The sequence below is a fragment of the Varanus komodoensis genome, unplaced genomic scaffold (assembly GCF_004798865.1).
Source record: "Varanus komodoensis strain SLA01 unplaced genomic scaffold, ASM479886v1 scaffold9, whole genome shotgun sequence".
In the NCBI taxonomy this organism is placed as follows: Eukaryota; Metazoa; Chordata; class Lepidosauria; order Squamata; family Varanidae; genus Varanus; species Varanus komodoensis.
This window is the reverse complement of record NW_025336598.1, coordinates 1,056,355-1,080,766: the sequence shown is the minus strand read 5'-3', so window position 1 is coordinate 1,080,766 and position 24,412 is coordinate 1,056,355. Positions and strand designations below refer to the sequence as shown.

At 47.3% G+C, this 24,412-nt stretch overlaps 1 protein-coding gene across 1 annotated transcript in view; it reads left to right on the top strand.

Moving 5' to 3' along the window:
• The window catches only part of CCDC91 (coiled-coil domain containing 91), a 273,160-nt gene that overhangs the window by 101,839 nt on the left and 146,909 nt on the right, over positions 1-24,412 (top strand). The window contains 1 exon segment of the mRNA XM_044417603.1: positions 688-765. Coding sequence (XP_044273538.1) covers positions 688-765 — 78 coding nt within the window.

Sequence of the window (24,412 nt, the reverse complement as noted above, 5' to 3'; positions counted from 1 at the left end):
TAGTCACTGAGGTCCACATGTAGATGTCATATGACCTTAGCTCAGATATTGCTCCACTGTTTGTGCTTTTACATTCTATATTCCTTTCCCCCCCCATTTTTGACCAAAAAAACCATAAATACAGTACATCACAACAATAACAAAAACACAATAATAAAAGTAAATAATAAAGTGCCCCCACCACCCCAGAGACCAATGCTACCACCATTCACATACTATAACAATAATATATAATATACTTCAATTATTTCCATATCTCCTCCAGAAGTTCATATAATCTTGACTGGGTTTACAGCCTTTGCCTTCTATCAGTACTGCTTTTACAAAATCTCCCCAAATTTCATTATATTTATTTGCTTTCATTAACCCTCTTTTAATTTTTATTTCTGTCAGTTTATCATTAATTATCATGTTCCATATTTCATTATACCATTCATGCTTTTGCAAAACCCAATTCTGTTTCCTTCTATATTCCTCATCAGAATTGCAACCTTGGGGGAAAGGCTTCCCAGTGTTACTAAGGCAGCTACTACCAAAGTCTTGCCTGAATAGTAAAAGAGGAGAGCTGAAAACTTTGGTAATACACCCTACATGACAAATAGAAAGGTGTGCAAAACTGTTCCTTGTTAGTGGATTGGATAAACAGCTGGCCAGATTTTTAATATATGATTATGTATTTGCTTACAGGATAAGCATAAACTTGAGTTGGAAGACTTGAGAAGAGCTGGTCATGATGCCTTGGCTATTATTGTAGAAGAATTCAAGGTGAGAGGTCTTCACAGCTAGTTTCAGTGGGGGGTCATAAGTATGTTCTGATCGTTGGGAAAATTTTTGAGAATTTTATGTAAATAGCGGACTAGAAACTCAAGATTAGTATTTTTTCTTTGACTTACGCATATGGCCAGTTGCCATGATTCTTAACTTCAGGAGGCTTCAACTATTGGGTGGTGTAGAAAATAAATAAGGTTATAGAAATCTAAATTAGAAAAGATTTTACAGTGGCATCTACTGTGTATCTTCCTGATTGATATGCATTGTGCAAAAAACCCTGTATAGATAATGGCAGTTGTAGCATCTTAACTGGAGGAGGGAGTCCTGCTGGAGTCCTGTCCTCTCTGAAGCACTCTGCCACCTGCTACCTTTCTCAGGTAAAGTGCTTTTTTTTCCTTGTGCAGGAGGGGATTGGGTAACATGCAGTGGAAGACTTGGAATGTGAGCAGAATAGAGTTGGAGACCCCCTTCTAAGGACACTGTATCTGCCTTGATTATAAAACTTGAACTGAGTACTCACAAAGTGTGGGTATTTCAATTTTGGTTATTTCTGGGTGAAATTGATTATTTGATTCCATTCCAATTAGGCATCTGGCCTAGGTTTACAACTGAAGGTTCCTTGGACATGTTTCTGGATGACTTGCAGCAAAGGACAGATTATGGGGTGGTGATGGGAAAGTACTATCATATCAATTATTTAGATCTTTGTTGTTGGAATCATCAACCATGTTGTTGGAATCATCAACCTCCATCAACCATGGAGGTCCTGTATGAGTCAACCATTGACTCATACAGGACCTCATTCTGAGGCTCTCTTGATACCGGGATGTTCTGTTGCAGAAGGTGGTGCTAGGGGACTTCTGTTACATCCCATGGCCTTTGGATATCCCTTATAGTGTGTATTATCTACATGAAACAATTGAGAGAGGCCACAGAGATTTTTGGAGCAGAAGTGTCATTTGTACATGGACGACTGCTCATTCCAATTATATAATCCTAAGGAGTCAGCAATATGCTAGATTGGTGCCTTTGAAGGGACTATAGATGCTAAAACTCAATTCAGGCAAGAGGAACAGTGCTATTGCAAGAATTGGTATGATCTGAGAAAAATTGTACATACTGAGCTGCAGTCCCACAGAAGGAGTGAATAAGCATTTGTGCAACTGGGTGTGTTCTGTTTCATCTTATGATTTCCATGGATGTTCTATGGTTGCACTTTTCAGTGGGATACCTTTCATCAGATTTGGCTGATGCACAAGTTGTAGCTTTTATTAAAATATGATTCTAATGTATGTTATCCACTAGATACATAGAATAGTAGAGTTGGAAGGGGCCATGAAGGCCATTGGGTCCAACCCCCTGCTGTTGCAGGACACCAATTTACACCATCCCATTCAGATGGCTGTCCATTTTCTTTTTGAATGTGGGAGAGCCCACCACCTCTCTAGGCAATTGGTTCCACTGTCATATTGCTCTGACAGTGAAGAAGCTTTTTTCTGATATCTAGCCTGAATCTGAGTTGTCACAGCTTGAATCAGTTATTCCGTGTCCTACACTCTAGTATCAGCAAGAAGAGATTTTGACCTTCCTCTTTGTGACAGCCTTTGAGGTACTTATAGAGTAATACCATGTCCCCACTCAGTCTTCTCTTCTCAAGGCTGAACATGCCCAGTTCTCTCAGTCTCTCCTCATAGAGCAGTGTTTCCAAACTCTGGATTATTTTTGTTGCCCTTCTCTGGACCCTTTCTAATTTTCCTTCTTTTTGAAATTTCCCACCACTCTTGGACTCCTTTTCCCTTAAGGGTGTGTTGTCATGGCACTTTGCTTATCATTTTTCTGAGTTTGTTGAAGTTGGCTGTCTTGAAGTCCAGGATGTGTGTGCATGCGTGTATGTATGTATGTATTTTTTGGGGTATTTCTACCCCGTCCATTACAGTTTGTCTCTGGATGGCTTACAATATAAAACAACCTAACAAATACATTATAATAACACACAACTGAGGATAAAAACATAATTAAAATATTTAAACTTTAAAATATTGAGTAAATAAAAAGGTCCTCACCTGGTGTTGAAAAGCATATAACATTGGTGTTCGGTGAACCTCTCTGGGGAGCGCATTCCATAGCTGGCTCTGATTATCCATTGTCTTCTTTACAATTAAGAATTCAAGTACTGCATGGTCCCTTTCCCCCCGAGTTCCCATGATTGTTATTTGCCCACCAGGCCATCCCTGTTAGTTAGTATTAAATCAAGGATAGCTGATCCTCTACTTACTGCTGAAGAAAGTTGTTAGAAATGCATGTCAGGAATCTCTTGGAGGGGCCATGCTTGGCAGATTTTATCCCCCAACATATATCAGGGAAATTGAAGTCCCCCATGATGACTACACCATTCTTTTTGGAAGAAAGCTGACAAGTTGCTTTTCAAAGACTGCATCCTTGTCCTCTTTTTGACTGGGTGGTCGGTAATGACTATGTTTTTCTTATATTTTGCTCCCTTTAAATTAAACTGGGTGGTTTCAATGGGGCTACTAAGTTCCTCTTCTTGTATTTCTGTGCAGATATATGTGCCTCTTACATATAGTGCAATGCCACCTCCCTTTTTGTTCTTTCTGATTTTGTTGAATAGGGTCTATCCATCAATTGTTGAGTTGCAGTCATGTGAGTCATCCAGTCAAGTTTCAGTTACTCCTATAAGATCGTAATTGCCCTCATGTACTATGAGCACATGTTCATGCTGTTTGTTCCCGATACATTGAAGTTCATTCTTGCTGTGCCATGGTTTTCTTCCTATGCTTTTTGGGAGACTGGTGTTGGGCCTTTCTTGAAGTTTTTCCTTCTGCTGAAATATATAAGTCTTTGCTAGGTGATGTTATGCCATGCTGCATATCTCCCTTCCCTATATGTTTTAGTTTAAAGCCCTCCTGATGAACTTTTTTTATGTAGTGGCCAAACGTCTGCTTTCCCTTCTTTGTGAGGTGCAGCCCATCATTTGCCAATAGTCCATCTTCTTCCACCTAATAACACAGAAGCTTCTGTTGGTCCCAAATGTAGCATCTGGTACCCAGTATTCAGAACATGAAACCTGAACTTTTTTCAGCTACATTGATAAGTAATTTTTGTTGGGGAATATAGTAGTTTTTGCTGTTATAGTATTTTCTTTACTGCATACTGTTAAGAGCATGTTATGTTATGAGCATAAGAGTTGGATAGTAAATATATATTAGTTGAGTACCTCTTCTATGTATTCTTGCATAAATTCTTGTTAATTCAGTGATTTTACATTTGACCTCTTTAAAAATTAGCTAGGTAACTGGTGATTTCTTAATTTTTGATTAAAAATTAACAATGAACTTTTACCTTGTCATGTTTTTAACTCCTTCTTCTGATTTTCTCCTATAAGAAGCCAGTTCAGGCATAGGTATCTGTACCACATCTTCTGTTGTGAAGAAGGGCATGGAGAATTCATTCAGCTTTTCTGGAGCCTCCCTGTCCTTTCAGCACATTCACTCCTTTATCATCATCATTTAACAGCTTAATTGCTTTTTTGATCAATTTTCTGTTTTTGATGTGTCTACTAAAACATGTATTCTTTTTCTTATTGTCAACATACATTTATTTTGCCAATATATGCATTCACTTTTGTTCCCATTTGAAGAGTTCCATTCTCTGAAGGGAAACTTATCTTTTATAGTTTGTCTGCTTCTCTGTGTTACCCACATCAGCATCCTCTTGGACTTGATGGTGCCTTTAGTAATTTGTGGTATATATTCTAGCTGAGTTTCTATTATTGTGGTTTTAAATAACCTCCAACAGCTTTAGAGAGATTGGATCCTCAACTCTCCCTTTCAACTGATCTCTTATTTTTGAGAAATTCCTGCTTTTGAAGTCAAATACTACTATGTTAGACGTTATTGGCAGTTTCCTCATTATATATGCATTCAGTTGGATAATTCTGTGTTCAGTGTTCCCAGCAGGTTCACTGAGACCTCTCACCCCCAGTTCAAAGAGCTACTTAGGGTTAAGCTCTGCATCACTGCCCCTCTAGCCAGTGCCATGACTACCTGTTCTAAAGAACAGTCATTTAGAAATGTCCTTATCATGCTTCGGACATGCAGTTATTTTATCTGTTATAAATATGTTATAAATAATAAAAATATTTTATCTGTTAAAAATAATTGAAGTATTACAGCAAATTTTCATGTGGATGTTACCCTACCTCCTTTTTTTCAATTTTATCATCTTCAGCCTTTTGGTCATAATGCAAATAGGATGTCCCTAGTATTTAATTATTATTACCAACCATGATGTTTCTTTGAGAAGTCTGCATCTCTTAAGTTTTCTCATGTATAGGAGTCACCTTAAAGAACAGCCCTTGAACATACCCTGATAAGAATGCACCATCTCAAACCTTTCTAGAGAGTTTGTATCTTGGCTTCCGAGTTTGGAGAGTCCTGACTAGACTGCCATTGCTATCTTCTTCGTCGTGGCCTCTGTGCATCACACATATGGGTGCTGCGCCTGTGCAGTGCCTAGGCCGGAAGATTAGAAAGCTAACGGTTTTTGGCGGGAAAACGCTCCGCTCCCCTCCTCCCTGCAGTATAAGTAGAGCGGAGCGTCTGCCATTTTACTCAGTCTCTGCGACCGCCATTCACTGTGCCTCGTGCCTGTTCGTCTCTCGCTTAGATCTCACCACGTGATCCTTTACGGTTATCTTACTCAACTTACCTTTTCCTCGTTATATACCCCAGTTTTTTCTTCCCTTGTTGTAGTTCCTCTGTTCGTTCTTTTTTCTATAAAAAAAAAACAACCAAAAATATTACTTACCCTCTGAACTATCATCTCCTTTTTCCCTTTCGTGATGGCACAGCGGGTGGCATTCCGCAAGTGTAGTAAGTGCGGCTCCAAAATGTCTCCCGTGGACCCGCACGACTTATGCCTCCTCTGCCTCGGTGAGGGGCATAGGACCGATAACTGCGGGCATTGCTTGGCCTTTACCAAACAGGTCAGGAAGAATAGGGAGAATCGTCTCCGCAAGTTACTTTGGGACCAGGCCTTGCTTCAATCTGACCAGCTGGTCTCAAGGCTTACCCTCTCCTCGGCTGCGCCGCCTCAGCGCTCCACCTCTACCCTGGCCGCACCCCCTAAGGGCCCCGCCTCAACTTCGTCCGCGCCGCTGCAGCTTCCTTCGGATGAAGGCGCTGCGCCAACGGAAGCGCAACAGCTACCTTCTCCTCCAACCAAACAAAGGAGAAGCGTAAGCATTCAGAGCCAGAAAGGCCCTCGGGCCATAAGAAGCCGAGGAAGGAAAAGGCGGCTAAGGCAGCCCACAAAGGCAAGAAACCCGATTGCCCCAAACACCGAGGCTCGGGTTCGTCGGAGTTCTCGGTACCGACGGCCGCCACGGTACCAACTCCCTCGGGACCGGCCCTGCAGTCCACTATGCAGGTGACGCCGCTGGGATCCTCCAGGCCTGTTCTTCGGCCTGAGAGCGTGTCTCCTCCACAGGAGCCACCGCTTAGGGAGTCCATCTCTGATGGAGAAATTAGAGATTCCTCGCTGAGGCAACGCTGCCCGATGCCAATGCCTGCTGTTGGGCCACCTGAGAGACCAGACTCTCCTTCTAGGCGTAGGAGCCATTCGTCGGAGCGCCATGCAGATGACTGGTCTATGCACCACTATGGTGACTACCCTGCCTGGAGTGGACTCTATCCATATGCCTTTTTTCCTCCAGACCGTCGCTCACCGTCGATCCCAAGAGAGGCACCGTCCACTTCTGGCCGTACGGAACGCAGACCTCCTCTGTCTCTTGAGACCTTTTCGTCCAGTGAGCATTACCGCTACCATCAAGACTTGGACGAGTCGGAAGTAGACTCCACGTCTCCGGATGTGGCTACCACTTCGCAAGACCCGGGATCCCTGGATGAGCCCCATGTCTCTTTCTCGGAGCTGGTTTCTCGTTTAGTTCGGTCGCTGGAGATAGAGGCCTATCACCACCCCAGGCCCAGCACAGACCAGTTTTATGACATTGTCTGAGGGGAGCAATCTGCCGTCATTGCCTTACCATTCATTACCACGCTTCGCCAGGCAATGGTTCAGCCCTGGGACCAACCGGCTCAGCTGCAGGCGACGTCTCGCCGGTACGAATCTATGTACCAGGTCCGAGAAGACGACATCCCGTTCCTGCTGTGCCACCCGAAGCCTAATTCGGTGGTGGTCGAGTCGTCCCAGGACAGGGAGGCTTGGGGACATACAACACCCCGAGATAAGGAAGGGAGGAAGGTCGGCATGATTGCGCGCCGGGTCTACGTGGCTGCAGGACTCGGTTTGCGTATTTCAAATTATGAAGCTACACTGGCACGTTACCAATACTTCATAATGCAGAAGCTGGATATCGTCGTCTCCTCCCTCCCGGACCAGCAGGCGGACCTAGCTAAGATCTTCTTAAATGAAGCGAAGCAGGTGGCCATTCAACAGTTGTCTACTGTGAGACATCACGTAGACACTGATTCTCGGCCCATGGTCAACGCTGTCTCCCTCTGATGACACGTGTGGCTCAGGAATTGCAACTTCCCTGAGGAAATGAAGAGGAGGATAGAGGAAATGCCATTCGATGGCTCCGGCCTCTTCCACACAAAGACCGATCATAAAATCAAAGCCATCCACGAGTCCCGCATGACGGCACATTGAATGGAACTCCCACAAGCGAAACATAAGTGGCCATGGTCCAGACCCTACGGGCGCCAGCAATATCAGCCTCACCAGCAGTTCCACCAGCGCCAGCAACGTAGAAGGCAACAGCCTCGACAGCACTTCTCCCAGGGCCGTAGGCGGTTCGACACTGAGAAACGTCCCCGTTGATGGTCCCGGCAAACCAGTTTACCTTTCCACCTCCCAACTTCCCCTCTCCCATTTGGGAGTCCATTACATCTGACAGGTGGGTGCTGTCCATCATTCAGCTCGGATATAGAATAGAATTCGACATCGTTCCACCCTCGAGCCCTATCCGATTTACACCACCATTTTCGTTTCTGTGCGATGAAGTCCTCCACCTTCTTCATAAGGGAGCGATTCGACAACTCTCCCGCACTGATGGGCTACACAGATTCTATTCTAGATATTTTAGAGTCCCCAAATGGGACGGTGGTCTTTGACCTATCCTGGATCTAAGAGGAATCAATAGATATATCAAACCGAGGAAGTTTTGGATGACCACTTTACAGAAAATTCTTCCATTGCTGAGGGAAGGGGATTGGTTCGCCTCATTGGACTTGAAGGATGCGTATTTTCATATTTCTATCCATCCTTCCCATAGACGCTGCCTTCGTTTTGCTGTCAGATCCAACATTTTCGAATTCAATGTTCTACCATTCGGACTGGCTACGGCACCGAGAGTCTTTTCAAATTGCATGGCCCCAGTTTGCGCCCACCTGTGGCTCCGGGGTATACACGTCTATCCCTATTTAGATGATTGGCTAATTGTGTCATGGACTAAAGACCTTTTAGTGGCTGTCCGCGTGACTTGTGCTTTGCTTGATGACCTCGGACTCTGTATTAACCTTAAGAAATAGTCACTTGTTCCCACGCAGGTCATCGATTTCATCAGAGCACGTATTGACTCCACCCTGCAAAGAGCGTTCCTTCCTCCATCCCACAGGGCCACTCTGTGCACACACATTCATCGGATTCGACGACAAAGGACAGTTCAAGCCATCAATATACAAAGATTGTTGGGACACATGGCAGCCTCAATGGCCATTGTGCCACATGCAAGGCTCAGGCTCCGCCTGCTCCAGTTATTTTTCAACGACTCGTTCTGTCCACAGAGGGATCTACAAACCAAGCTTCTGCGGATTCCATCTTCGATCCTTCACACCCTGACATGGTGGACTATTTCACGCAACATGTCTGTAGGCGTTCTGTTCTGCCCATCCCAACCGACAGTGACAGTGTACACCGATGCGTTTCTCATCAGGTGGGGTGCGACATGTGCAGGACTTCGGGTCCAAGGGGCATGGACCCGACGAGAAGCGGCAAGGCATATCAACTTCTTCGAGCTTCTAGCGACTTTCAATTGTCTCAAATCTTTCAAAACTGTTCTACACCGCCAAGTTGTACAGATTGCGTCCGACAACATAGCTGCTGTTTTCTGTGTCAACAAACAGGGCGGGACAAGGTCACATCTCCTGGCCCGTTTGTCAATGCAAATCTGGGACTGGTGCATTCCTCGGGGCATCATGATGCTGGCGGTTCATCTTGCGAGAACCGACAATGTAGACGCTGACGCACTGAGCTGACAGATGTCAACTACTCACTAATGGGAGTTGGATTGAGTGGTATGCAATCAGCTGTTCCAGTTATGGGGACAACCAGATATACACTTGTTTGCAACCCGGTCGAACAGGGTGTGTGGACTGTTCTGCTCCAGAGCGGGGCTCGGACTGGACTCGAGGGGAGATGCCCTAATGATCGACTTATCGACTGGAACAAGCTGTTCTTCTACGTGTTCCCTCCAATCCCACTCCTCATGAGGGTAGTGTCGAAGATCATGCACGACAACATTACAGGAATCCTGATAACCCCATGGTGGCCAAGGCAACCCTGATTCACCGCTCTTCTCACTCAGTCCAGAGGAGTTTTTCGACGACTTCCACTTGTTCCTCATCTGATAACTCAACACAACCCGGACCTACTCTCGCTGAAACTCACAGCGTGGTGCTTCCGATAGATCTGAATTTTCTGTTGGCTCCGTTGCCGCCCCGATCGACGCAACCAACTCCTCCCTTGGAACTGTCAAGGTCCGCTTCGGGACCGATAGTGTTATCCTCTGATATCCAGGCAATTCTTGAATCTGCACTACGACCTTCCACACACAAATCGTATTCGGAAAAGTGGAGAAGTTTGTCTTCCTTTGTCAATGCCCGTTCCTTCTCTCCGGAGTCGGCTTTGATCGAGAATATTTTACAGTTTGTATTCGACCTTCATCGCTTGGGACTCAAGCCTTCATCTATAAAGGTCTATACGACTGCTATTTCGCATTTTTGTGGCAGCATCCAGGGGTCATCTGTTTTTTCTCAACCCCTGATTCGCCATTTCCTTAAAGGGCTACAAAATTTGCACCCGTTGGTTCAACCTGTTATGCCAACGTGGAGTCTTTTTGTTGTACTTCAGGCCCTTACAAAACCTCCATTTGAACCTTTGGCAACAATAGATTTACGCCTAGTTTCATGGAAAACTGCCTTCCTTGTTGCAGTTACTTCAGCCAGGAGAGCCCGTGAACTGTGTGCTCTACGCATAGACCCACACAGGGTAAGATACTCTAGTGGTAGATATGAGGTTGGGGTTCTGTGAAACTTTTTGGTAGAAGAGCCTATTTAAAACTGTTCCTGCCCTCTCTGTGTTTAATCACAGAACTTTCAGATTCAAAAGTAGTTTGTTATATAAGATGGGGAAGAAACTGGTGTTCAATATGTTCTTCGTCGTGGCCTCTGTGCATCACACATATGGGTGCTGTGCCTGGGCAGTGCCTTTGGCCGGAAGATTAAAAGCTAATGGTTTTTGGCGGGAAAAGCTCCTCTCCCCCTCCCCCATGGCCTATAAAGAGTGGAGCATCTGCCATTTTGTTCAGTCTTTGCGACCGCCGTTCGCTGTGCCTCATGCCGCTTTCGCTATCACTCTGACCATTGCTCATCTAGCTTGTTCTTGTTCTTGATTATTCTCTCCCAGTTGTTATACCCATTAGTTCTTGCTAGTTCTTATAGTTCTTGTTAGCTTCACAGTTCTCTATCGTTTTACCTTCTCTTTTGATCTTCCATTTAAAAAAACAAACAAACAAAAAATATATTCTTACCCTCTGCTCTATCTTCTATTTCTTCTTTTCTTGCGATGGTACAGTGAGCGGCTTTCCACAAATGCGTGGAATGTGGCCCTAAGATGTCTCCAACCGACCCGCATGACCTTTGCCTCCTCTGCTTGCGGGAGGGGCATAGGACTGAGAAACGCTCTCACTGCCTGGCCTTCTCTAAGCAGACCAGGAAAAACCGTGAAAATCGCCTGCGGAGGCTCTTGTGGGATTGGGCTCTCATGCAGTCCAACCCACTCGTTTTTGCTCCAAAGCCTGACTCTGCTACGTTGGCTCCGCCCTCACACCCTTCGGATGAAGGCATGTCTACCATGGGGGCTCCACCTGCTTCTCTGAAGAAAATGCACGAGAAGTGTAAGCATGCTGAATCCAACAAATCAGCAAAGAAAGCCAAGAAGGAGAAGCCTCCAAAACTGGTGCAAAAGTCGAAGGACCCGGAGCACCCTCGACACTGTGATTTGGGTTTGACGGCCCCCTCGGTACTGGCGGCAGTCACTGTACCGACTCCACCCGATCCGGTGCTCCAGGTGGCTATGAGGATCACCCCTCAAGGGTCCCCTCGACGTGTGGCTGACCTTCCTGCTGAGCCACTTGCAACTCTACTGCGGGGGTCAATTTCTGATGGGGAAATTCAAGATTCTCCCCCCAGTGCTGGGTCGCCCACACCTATGCCCGCAGCTACCATGGAGGCGGATGTGGAGATGTCCCCGCCTAGAAGCCAAAGGAGTTGCTCCATGGAACAGTGATCCGAGGGATGGCACCACTCCTACTATCAACCCTGAGGCGATCCACACTCTGTCGGGTACTATCCCGCACCTAGGGGTCGGTCTTCACCACCTTCCCGCAACCGTCCACTGTCCTCGGGCCCAAGGCACGCATCCTCGATACCTCCTCGGGATGAGAGTAGCTGGTCCATCTCTCCGGTGGAGTCCTCGTCTTCGGCCCCTCCGTATTATGATGTGGACTTGACAATTTGGAGGTCGATTCAACCTCTCCTGACATCGCTGTGACCTCCCAGGGCCCTGCATCACCGGACGAATCCCATGTCTTCTTCGCGGAGCTGATGCCCCAGCTTGTCCAGTCCCTTGACATCAACACCGTCCAGCGTCCGGGACCTACTATGGACAAGTTTTACGACGTCCGCGGGGAGCAGTCCACCTCAATCGTCCTGCCGTTGATTACCACCTTACGACAGGCGATGACGCAACCCTGGGACTTGCCTTCTCACCCTCAACCCACATCTCGGAAATATGAATCCATGTACCGGGTTCGGGAGGAGGACATTCCCTTCCTCCTCCTCCACCCCAAGCCGAACTCAGTCGTGGTGGTCTTCCCAGGGTAGAGAGGCGAGAGGCCACACCAGACTGAGGGACAAAGAGGGATGGAAGATCGACTCCCTGGCCAGGAGAGTCTATGCAGCCTCAGGCCTGGGGCTACGTATTTCCAACTACGAGGTGATGTTGGCAAGGTATCAGTACTTCATAATGCAACGCCTCCACAACATTGTCTCTACTCTCCCGGACCACCAGGGTGATCTGGCGAAGGTGCTTATAAAGGAGACGATGCAGGTCACCGTCCAGCAGTTGTCCACAGCCAGGCATCATGTGGACATGGACTCGAGAGCCTTGGTCGGCGCCGTCTCTCTCCACAGACATGACTGGTTAAGGAGTTCCAACTTCCCGGGGGAGACTAAAAGGCGGATTGAGGAAATGCCCTTTGATGGGTCTGGGCTTTTCCACTCCAGAACTGACCACAAGCTGAAGAAACTCCACGAGTCCCGCATGACGGCCCGGCAGATGGCGCTTCAGACTCAACCTAGGCATAAGTGGGCATGGACCCATCCATCCTATAGACAATCTTAGCCTAGGCAACAGCCCCAGCACTGGCCACAGCAACAGCAACGCCGCTGTCAACAGCCCCAGCAACGCTATCAGCAGGGCCGTCGCCACTATGACGGAGATAGGAGGCAGCATTGATGGGACTGGTGAACCTTTCCTCTGACCCCTTCCATACCCACTCCCCTCTCATCTGGGGACCGGCTGAGAAGCCGACTCCCCATTTGGGAGTCCATCACATCTGACCAGTGGGTATTATCCATCATATAGCACGGCTGTCGGATAGAATTCGACATCGCTTCTCCATCGAGTCTGATCCGGTTTACATCACGCTCGCTGGTATTGCTTGATGAAATGCAACAACTTCTTCGTAAAGGAGCGTTTCATCAAGTAACTCCACCTGACAGACTCCACGGATTCTACTCCAGATATTTTACAGTCCCGAAACAGTATGGTAGCCTACGTCCAATTTTGGACTTACGTGATCTGAATCGATTCATCGTGACAAAAAAGTTTTGAATGGCCACCCTTCAAAATATTTTGCCGCTGCTAAGGAAAGAGGATTGGTTCGCCTCATTGGATTTGAAGGACGCCTATTTCCACATTTCAATTCACCGCAGTTATAGGTGTTTCCTTTGCTTTGCTGTTGCACCCTATTTATACGAATTTATGGTTCTAACTTTCGGTCTGGCCACCACTCCGAGAGTGTTCACCAAATGTATGGCCCCTGTCTGCGCTTTCCTACGGCCTCCAAGGCATACAAGTTTACCCTTACCTTGATGACTGGCTTCTGCTGTCCCAGTCTAGGGAAGGACTCCTCACATCCATCCATACAACCTGTGCCTTATTAGACGATCTGGGCCTATGCATTAATACTGAGAAATCTTCTCTTCTTCCGATGCAGACGCTTACATTCAACGGAGCCCATTTGGATTCAACGCTGGGAAAAGCCTTCCTTCCTCAGGACAGACAGCAGACTCTTGCTTGTCACATCCATTGAATGCGACGAGATGGGACGGTTCCAGCAAAGTCCATCCAGAGGCTTCTGGGACATATGGCTTCCTCCGTTGCTGTGGTGCCACATGCCAGATTTCGACTTCGTCCTTTAAAACTACTTCTCAACAAGATGTTCCACCCACAGAGAGACCCACCGTCGAAGTTGCTTCGAATCCCATCCTCGGTGCTCCATTCTCTACTATGGTGGTCGGTCCCGGCCAATCTGACTGTTGGGGTTCCCTTCAGGCCCCGATGCCCATCGATAACCCTCGATACCGACGAGTCTCTTCTGGGGTGGAGAGCAGTATGCTCCGGCCTATATACCCAGGGCACGTGGACTCATCGGGAATCCACGAATCATATCAACTTCCTGGAGCTGTTGGCAGTATTCAAAGCCCTACGTTCTTTCGAGGATGTTCTCCAACACCGGGTCATTCAGATAACGTCGGACAACATAGCCACCGTCTTTTATCTGAACAAACAAGGCGGAACGAAGTCTCTGACTTTGGCCAGACTTTCTATGCAGATTTGTGACTGGTGCATCCCGAGAGACATTACACTAATGGCAGTCCATTTGGCTGGTACGGACAATGTGGAAGCGGACCTCCTCAACAGGTGCATGTTCATCTCTCACGAATGGGAGCTAGATCCTCAGACACGCGACAATCTTTTTCATCGCTGGGGGTTTCCCGTTGTGGACTTGTTCGCCACCCAACAGAACAAGGTGTGCGATGCTTTCTGTTTGAGAGTGGGAATCAGGTACGGATCCCTAGGGGACGCCTTCATGATCCCATGGAACAACCTCAACTTTTACGCTTTCCCAACAATTCGTGATGAGAGTGATAGCAAAGATAGTATACAATCGGGCCACGGGGATACTAATTACCCCTTGGTGGCCACGCCAACATCGGTTTGCTACACTGCTTGACATCTCTCACGGGGAATACCTTCATCTTCCACTGCTTCCGTACCTCATAACCCAACAGGACGGTACGCTTCGCCATCCAGATTTACTATCATTGAACCTAACAGCATGGTGAATCTGATAGCTAACATTGCTCCATCTGTATCGACGGCAACTTTAAGTGGTTTGAATTCTACCTTCAAATCCACTGCATTCAGTGCCTTCGAATCTGCTGGGGTCAGCGCTGCTTCCTCTTTTGTTCCTCCAGCACTGTCGGATCCGAGGATTGATCCGTCGAATCCAACAACCTTTCATCCGGATATTCAACACATCCTTGATTCCGCTTTAAAGCCATCTATGCGGAAATCCTGTGCAGCTAAATGGAGACGATTTTCCACCTTTGCCGAGTCTCATTCGTTCTCTCCATTTACATCATCAATACATCAAATCCTTCAGTTCCTATTAGAACTGCACCACTCCGGACTGAAACCATCTTTAATTAAGGTGTATACGGCAGCAATCGCCTATCATCGTGGCATGGTGGACGGATCACCCATCTTCTCTCAACCTACTATTAAGAGGTTTCTTAAGGGTCTTCATAATCTTAATCCATCAATCAGGCCAGTAATGCCTACCTGGAGTCTCTCTTTTGTTTTGCAAGTGCTTACAAGAGCTCCTTTCGAACCATTGGCAACAGTCGATTTACATCTTGTTTCATGGAAGACAGTGTTTCTCGTGGCAGTTACCTTGGCCCGAAGGACCAGTGAGCTCTGTGCTTTCCGCATAGACCCTCCTTACCTGAATTTTCACAGAGAAAAGGTTGTCTTGCGGCTCGATCCATCTTTTCTTCCTAAGGTGTCCACATCTTTTCATATGGGACAAGATATTATCTTACCTGCCCTTTTTCCATCTCCATCAACTCCGTTAGAAAGATCGCTGCACTCACTTGACGTTCGGCGCTGCTTAGCCTTCTACAGATCTAGGACGGAATCTGTTCAGCACTCAAATAGACTATTCGTTAAATATTCTACCAGAGATCAAGGCGCTCTAGTCACTCCGCAGAGACTTTCCAAGTGGATAGTCCATACTATCACCTTATCCTATCAACTGGCTAAGATTGACTTACCCACAACTCCTTGAAGTCATTCGACTAGGGCTATTGCTGCCTTATCTGCCTTCACATCGGGAGTCCCGATTGATGATGTATGTCAAGCTGCTACTTGGGCGAACCCTTGCACTTTCACCAAACATTATCATTTAGATGTTTGGGCTCGACAAGATTGCTCCTTTGGCAGAGGCGCTCTTTCATCTGTTCTTCGTTGAGGACACCTCCCCTCCTCCATTATGGTAAGCTTGTTAATCTACCCATATGTGTGATGCACAGAGGCCACGATGAAGAAAAGCAGGTTGCCTACCTGTAACTGATGTTCTTCGAGTGGCCATCTGTGCAGTCACACAACCCACCCGCCGGCCCCGCTCGGTGTCGGTGAGTGGACATTTTAGTCGGTACCGAACGTTTCCATTTTTTCATGCTACCGATATCGTTTATAGTAGGGATATTTTTTCCACATGGGGGCGTACGTTCGGTTGCCAAAGACTGAACAAAATGGCGGACACTCCGCTCTTTATAGGCCATGGGGGAGGGGGAGCGGAGCTTTCCCCCCCAAAAACCGTTAGCTTGTAATCTTCCGGCCAAAGGCACTGCGCAGGCACAGCACCCATATGTGTGACTGCACAGATGGTCACTCGAAGAATATCAGTTACAGGTAAGCAACCTGCTCATCTTAAACACCCTGTAGGTACATAAGAGAAATTATGAAATTGTTTGGATTCTGGTTCATTCCATTGTTTTACACATTTTGGTAGCACAGTCAGAATATACTTTAATGGCACATTTTAGACTTATTTTGAATGTATCAAGAGGCTTATGTATCATGGCTTGATTTCCACATAAGGCCTTCATTTCCTTCATTAATAAATATTGAGAACATTTTTCCAAAGAAAATACTGAGTTAATACTTAAACCTTAAAATAGTAGTATGTCTAAAAATGTTCATGTCTCAGGAAGTATGGAAAATGCTCAGAAAATTTAACTGAACATCTTGTTTTTATTTATTCCATTTAAAACAACTTCACTAAAAATGCCAGCTTAACTCAATAGTGTAGATGCCATTTATTAAGAAATCTTTTTAAAACATGCAATTCCATGTCCCTTTGCATTTCAAGATCATCTCTTTGCATCCTTTAGTCAAAGGTGCAGGTTATTAGCTCAGTGGCACATAGAGAAAATTTTGGTTCCGTTTCCAACATCTGCAGTTAAAGAATGTCAGATAACATGGCTAGAAAAGGCCCTTCTCTTCTGCAGGAGACCTGGAGAACCCAGTGGACAATACTTCCTGGAGAGAAATCTGACTCTGTGTCTTCAGGGACCTATGTTGGTGGCTCATTCTTGATATTTACAGGAGTGGCATGAGAAATGTCCTTTGACTCATACATAAAGAACATGAAACTGGCAAGTGAATATTTGAGTTTTACCAATGAGTGAAGGTTTTGACATTTTCTGGCAGAGCTCTTAGAGTGTAATACACACTCATGCACACATACACAGAGAGAGGACAATAAATGTGAATGTTCACTTGGCATCAGCAATGCAGATATTGTGACCTGCTATTTTGCCTGTTTAGTCACTAAAAAGCTTGCTTTAGTTTAATGGTTCATTATGGGTAGTAGTCATCACGGGTAGTAGTGATCACAGGGGATGCCATATGAGATGAGATTCATGGAACTTGGACTTTTCAGCTTGGTGAAGAGGAGACTCAGATGGGATCTTATAGCAACTTCAAGGTATGTGAAGGGGTGTCACAAGGTAGAGAGTTGTGACCTGTTCTCCCCTGTGGCGGAGGAAAGGACATGATTCACTGGGGCAAAGCTGAAGGAATTGGGTTTTAAATTGGATGTCAGGAAGTACACCTGATGGTTAGGAGCCCTAGGATATGGAATAGGCTTCCATAGGAGGTGGTGGGGCCTCCATCAATGAGGATGTTCAAGGAAAGTTTGAACAACCTCATGTTGCATATTACATGAGCAGAACTGGTTGGAGCTGGGGGTCTGACTAGATGGCATGGGAGACCCCTTCTGACTTGCTTTCTTTCTATGTTATTCCTCTTATTTTAAGAAATCAAAACTGAAAGGCAGTGCAGACTTATCAGTAGTATATCCTGCCTCATTATAATAATTAATCTATACCAAATATGGCAGATCTACTCTAGCTATTGGTCTAGCTTTTGTACCACCTATTTCACTTTAAAAAAACAACAACTGGCCATACCTTTTCTAGTAACTTTGTAGGTACAGACTAATTAAACAAAATGAATACATTGTACAGTGCCAGCCCTCCTGTGGGGTGGTGAGCCCACACATCAGATGGCACCTCCAGAAACAAACAGAGCGAATCAGAAGGGGTCTCCTGGGCCATCTAGTCTGACCCCCAGCTCCAGCCAGCTCTGCTCATGACATGCCCACCATGAACATGCCTAGCTTATCTTTGAACACCCTCACCGATGGGGCCTCAGCCACCTCCCATGGAAGCCCATTCCATACCCTCGGGGTCTTAACTGTCGTGCCAGACGCCCTGACAGAGGCAGCACCTTGCGAGGAGAATTTATGCTTGAGACTCTGTAGCCAAATGTCTCTCCCACAACCTAGCTTAAGAATGGCTGAACAGATAGCCATACCTCACCCTGACCCTTTACCCATTGAGCGAACAGCCGAACCTACGTCACACCAAGGGAGCTTTGAGAGAAAAGACACTATGAGTTCCACTCATGAAGAGCCTGAGCAGACTGCCCCCATTCCTCCTGACACTGAACCTCCTGAGCATGACACAGGAGACACGGGGTGGAGCAGATATTTCCAGCGCGGTTTTTAGACATTCTTTACGCAGGTTGGAGCAAAAGACTGCTTTGTCACACCTCACACAGGAAAGGTGGGACCAAGATAGCTAGTCCCACGTGGGCTCCCTGAGAGACGTCACTAGGGAGTTAGCATCTGCCTTGTAAAGACCTTAACAGTGGAGCTCATCTGTAGTGTTGTAAATCTTGTAGACAAGTAGCAATAAAAGACTTTAGTTTTATTGCTCGTGAACGTGTGGGTTGTTTACATATTGAGCCGTTCTCAACACTAACTGTCAGGAAGTACTTCCTGGTATCTAAATGGAACCTTGGTTCCCTGAGCTTTGCTCCGTTGGTGCGCATCCTGCCCTGCTCTGCAGGGGAAAACAGGTATCTACCCACGTCCATGTGATACCTCTTCAGATGCCTGTATGTTGCCAACAAATCCCCTCTGAGTCTCCGCTTCTCCAGGCTGAAAAGGCCCAGTTCTCTCAGTCTCGCCTCATACAGCTTCCATGCAACCGGTAACCAACCTTGTGACCCTACGCTGCACTGACTCTAACCTGGCTATATCCTTGCTGTAACAAGGTGCCGAAAACTGAAAACAATACTCCAGTTATGGGTGCATTAGAGCTGTATAGAGTGGTAGTAATACCTTTCTTGATCTAGAAGCCACACTCCTTCTATGCAACTAAAGGTGGCGTTAATCCTCTTAACCACAGCATCACACTGCTGACTCATGTTTAGCCTGCAGTCAACCAGTACCCTGAGGTCCCTTTCACAAGTGCTGCTCTCCAGCCACTTGTCACCTAACCTGTACTTACGACAGCTATTCCTATGCGACAAGTGCAAGACCTTGCACTTATCCACATTGAACGCCATCCTGTTTTCTCCTGCCCACTTCCATAGTCTGTCCAGATCCTTTTGGATCTGGAGTACCTGCTCCTCAGTTGTACCCACTGCCCCAGTTTTAGTATCATCTGCCAATTTGATCAGCAGACCTTTCACCCCTTCTTCCATGTCATTGATGAAAAGATTAAACAAGATCGGCTGCAGGACAGAGCCCTAGGGGATGCTGCCTGTCATTGGCCACCATCCTGATGTTAGCCTCTGCTTTTGGTCAGTCAACCATGCCCTACTCCATCAGACAGTGCACTATCCCAAAACTCTTCAGTTTCTCAACCAGGATATCATGGGTCACTTTGTCAAAGGCCTTGCTGAAATCCAGATCAACCACATCCATTACATCCACTCCATCTAGCCATCTCGAAACCTTGTCAGAGAATTCCACAAGGTTTGTCTGTCAGGACCTGTTTTTGCAGAAACTGTGTTGTGTGGCCACCAGCCTCCCTTCCCTATCTAACATCACTAGATCTCTTGCTATTATGAGCCTTTCCATTGTTTTTCCTACAATGGACGTAAGGCAAACTGGTCTGTAGTTCCCCATGTCCCTTCTACTACCCTTTTTGAAAATTGGGACCAATGACGCCACCCTCCAGTCCTTTGGAACTTCTCCCATTCTCCACAAGGCCTCAAAAATGGAGGCCAGTGGGCATGAGAGAACACCTCCCACTTCTCTAAGTGCTCTTGGTTGTAACCTGTCAGGGCCTGGTGCCTTTGTAATGTCCAATGTTCTGAGAAGCCCCTCGACTTCAAGGGGGGTGACTCTAATCTGTGCCCCTAAGTCCCCGGCCTCCTATGCGGATCTCCCCCATCCTGCTTTGGGGAGAGCACAGAGGCAAAATAGTCATTTAGCATCTGTGCTTGTTCCCTCATATCAGTCACTGGATCTCCGTCCTCCTTATTTAGTGGCCCCACTACTTGTCTCCCCTTCCTCTTCCTAGATATATGCTGATAGAAGCCCTTTTTGTTGCTTTTGATATTCTTTGCAAATCACAGCTCATACTCAGCCTTAGCCTTGTGAAGAATCCTTCTGCAGTGGGTCTCCTCCTCCTGGTGTACCCTTTTGTCTATTTGCCCCAGTACCCATTTCCTACAGAGGATGGAGTGATCACTCACATCCAGAGCTCCCCTAATCTGTACCTTATCTATAAGCTCCTCTCAAGTCAAGGATGCCCCCCTCCCATTGCCTCACGGACCCTCTGTGTGAAAAACCCTCCCTCCCTCTATAACTTCTAGGAAGCGACATGACCTGGCTATCACCACTGAGTGAGTCTCCCAATTAATATCTGGGAGATTGAACTCTCCCATAATTACTGTGTTCCTCCCCTGAGATATCCTTAGAATCTGATCTGTCAGGACATCATCCAGGGTCTCAAGGTGACTTGGAGGGTGATAACATACACCCACTGTCAGGTCCCCTTCCCTGTCAAACCCCCTAAGTTTCACCCAATCTGCCTCTACCAAATCCCCATCTGTGCTGCAGTCTATCTCACTGCATCCTATCCCTTCCCTGACATATAAAGTTATGACCCCTCCCCTCTTTCCCTTCCTGTCCTTTCTAAACAGGTGATACCCCTGTATGTTTACATTCCAGTCTTGACTTTCATTCCACCAAGTTTCCATTTAGATGCCAGGAAGCACTTCCTGACAGTTAGGACCCCAAAGGTATGGAATGAGCTTCCACGGAAGGTGGTTGAGGCCCCATCGGTGAGGGTGTTCAAGGATATGCATATGGTGGGTATGTTGTGAGCGGAGCCGGCTAGAGCTGGGGGTCAAACTAGATGGTCTGGGAGGCTCCTTCTGACTCTCTCTGTTTCTACGTTTCTATACCCTTCTATTCCCAGGAGAGCTTCAAGCTTTTCCTGCTTATTACCCATGCTCCTAGCATTGGTGTACATGCACCTCAACTCCTTTCCACAACCTCCTTTCTTTGGAGTCCCCAGTCTCCTCCTTCCTCCCATCTTCCCTTGTACCAGCCCTCTCTTTGTAGGAGTCCTGTCAGTCCCTGCAGTACCTCTAAAACCCTGGTCCCAGAGCCCTGATCCTTTCCCCACACTTGTCCAGTGCGGACAAGTTTCTGGGGGGCCTGAACCCCCCACACACACACACCTCAGTTTAAAGTGTTCCAGACAAAGCCTGCTGGATCATCTCCCAAGGACCTTTCCTCCATCCACGTGAGGTGCAGCCCATCCCTTGCTAGAAGTCTATTGGCAAGAAACGAGGTGCCATGTTCGAGGAACCCGAAATGTTCCTTCTGGCAGCACACCCTAAGCCAGTCATTCACCTCGGCAACCCTCCTATCCCTGCCTGCCCCAAGTCCCTGGACCGGTAAGATAGATTACACCTTAGGTCCCTGAGTTTCTTCCCCAAGGCCTCGAAGTCCCTGGTGTTCCTTCCCACACCCAGCCTGATTACGTCATTTGTCCCCACATGGATCCCCAGAAGCGGCTGGTGACCCCCAGAGCGAACAAGATGCTCCACTCTGTTTTTACATGCCAGATGCGTGTGCCCAGCAGGCAATAGACCTCATAGAAACATAGAAACGTAGAAAACAGAGCAAGTCAGAAGGGGCCTCCCGGGCCATCTAGTTTGACCTCTGGCACCAGCCGGCTCTGCTCACGACATGCCCACCATGTGGACGTTCAGCCGATCCTTGAACACCCGTACTGATGGGGCCTCAACGACCTCTTGTGGAAGCCCATTCCACACCCTCGGGGTCCTGACTGTCAGGAAGTGCTTCCTGGCATCCAAATGGAACCTTGGCTCCCAGAGCTTTGCTCCATTGGAGCACGTCCTGCCTTCCTCTGCAGGGGAGAACAGGTCTCTACCCATCTCCATGTGACATCCCCTCACATACCTGTATGTCACCAACATATCTCCTCTGAGTCTCCTCTTCTCCAGGCTGAAGAGACCTAGTTTCCTCAGTCTCGCCTCATATCCTATCCCCTGCAAACCGGCCACCAAACTTGTGGCCCTACAGTGCACTGACTCTAACCTGACTATATCCTTTCTGTAATGAGGGGCCCAAAACTGAGCACAATACTCCAGTTGCGGGCGCCCTAGAGTCATGTAGAGTGGTAGTAATACCTCTCTTGATCTAGAAGCCACACTTCTGGCTGTGCAACCAAGGGTGGCGTTCACCCTCTTGACCACTTCATCACACTGCTGACTCATGTTTAGCCTGCAGTCAACCAGTACCCCGAGGTCCCTTTCACAAGTGCTGCTCCCCAGCCACTGATCACCTAACCTGTACTTATGACACCTATTCCTATGCCCCAAGTGCGAGACCTTGCACTTATCCACATTGAACGCCATCCTGTTGTCTCCTGCCCACTTCCATAGTCTGTCCAGATCCTTTTGGATCTGGAGTACCTGCTCCTCAGTTGTGGCCACTGCTCCAGCTTTAGTGTCATCTGCGAATTTGATCAGCAAACTGTTCACCCCTTCTTCCATGTTGTTAATGAAAAGATTAAACAGGATCGGTCACAGGACAGAGCCCTGGGGGACCCCGCTTGTCACTGGCTGCCATCCCGATGATTCCCCGCTAATGGTTACCCTCTGCTTTCGGTCAGTCAACCATGCCCTAATCCACTGGACAGTGCTTTGGTGTATCCCGAAACTCCTCAGTTTTCCAGCAGGATATCATGGGGCACTTTGTCAAAGTCGTTGCTGAAATCCAGGTATACCGCATCCACTGCATCCCCTCCATCTAGCCATCTTGAAAGCTTGTCATAGAATTCCACAAGGTTTGTCTGGCAGGACCTGTTTTTGCGGAACCCATGTTGTGTAGCTGTCAGCCTCCCTTCCCTATCTAGCATCACTAGATCTCTCTCTATTATAAGCCTTTCCATTGTTTTTCCTACAATGGACGTAAGGCTAACCGGTCTGTAATTCCCCATGTCCTTTCTACTACCCTTTTTGAAAATTGGGACCACTGATGCCACCCTCCAGTCCTCTGGAACTTCACCTGTTCTCCACGAGGCCTCAAAAGTGGAGTCCAGCGGGCGTGAGAGAACCCCTGCCAACTCTCTAAGTACTCTCGGGTGCAACCTGTCAGGGCCTGGCGCCTTTGTAATGTCCAATGCCCTGAGGAGCCCCTCGACTTCAATGGGGGGTGACTCTAATCTGTGCCCCTAAGTCCCCAGCCTCATCTAATCTCATATGCAGATATACCCCATCCTGCTTTGGGGAAAACACAGAGGCAAAATAGTCATTTAGCATCTGTGTCTGTTCCCTCATATCAGTCACTGGATCTCCTTCCTCCTTATTCAGTGGTCCCACCACGTGTCTCCCCTTCCTCTTCCTATTTACATGCTGAAAGAAGCCCTTTTTATTGCTCTTGATATTCTTGGCAAGTCTCAGCTCGTAATCAGCCTTAGCCTTGTGAAGAATCCTTCTGCAACGGGCCTCCTCCTCCCGGTAAACCCTTTTGTCTATTTCCCCCAGTACCCATTTCCTACGGAGGTTCCTCTTTCATCTAATCCCTCTAACCACCTCCTTTTGCATCTATGGCGGCACTCTCCTCCGCCTCCCTACCTTACTGACTAGAGGTATCGTCAAGGCTTACGCCTCCAAAACCTCCCTTTTGAGTGCTATCCACCCCTCCTCAACTCGCTTACCTTCCAGTAACCTATCCCAGGAGACTTTCCCCAGTCTGGCCTTCAGTTGGCCAAAGTTGGCCCTCTTGAAGTCCCAGCTTCTAGTGCTTGACCTGCTGCCTGTCCGCAGTCGCCTAATCTCAAAGCAAAGGATGTAGTGATCACTCGCATCCAGAGCTCCCCTAATCTGTACTTCATCTATCAGCTCCTCCCTATTGGTCAAGACCAAGTCAAGGAAGTTTCCTCCCCTCGTCGCCTCTCGGACCCTCTGTGTGAAAAATGCTCCCTCAATAGCTTCTAGGAAGCGACGTGACCTTGCTGTCACCGCTGAGTGAGTCTCCCAAGTAATATCCGGGAGATTGAAATCTCCCATAATTACTGTGTCTCTCCCCCGAGATATCCTTAGAATCTGGCCTGTCAGGACATCATCCAGGGTCTCAATTTGACCTGGAGGGCGATAACATACCCCCACTGTCATGTCTCTTTCCCTGTCAAAACCCCGAAGTTTCACCCAGACTGCCTCTACTGAATCCCCATCTGTGCTGCATTCTATCTCACTGCATCCTATCCCTTCCCTGACGTATAAAGCCACGCCCCCACCTCTCTTTCCCTTCCTGTCCTTTCTAAAAAGGTGATACCCTTGTATGTTCACA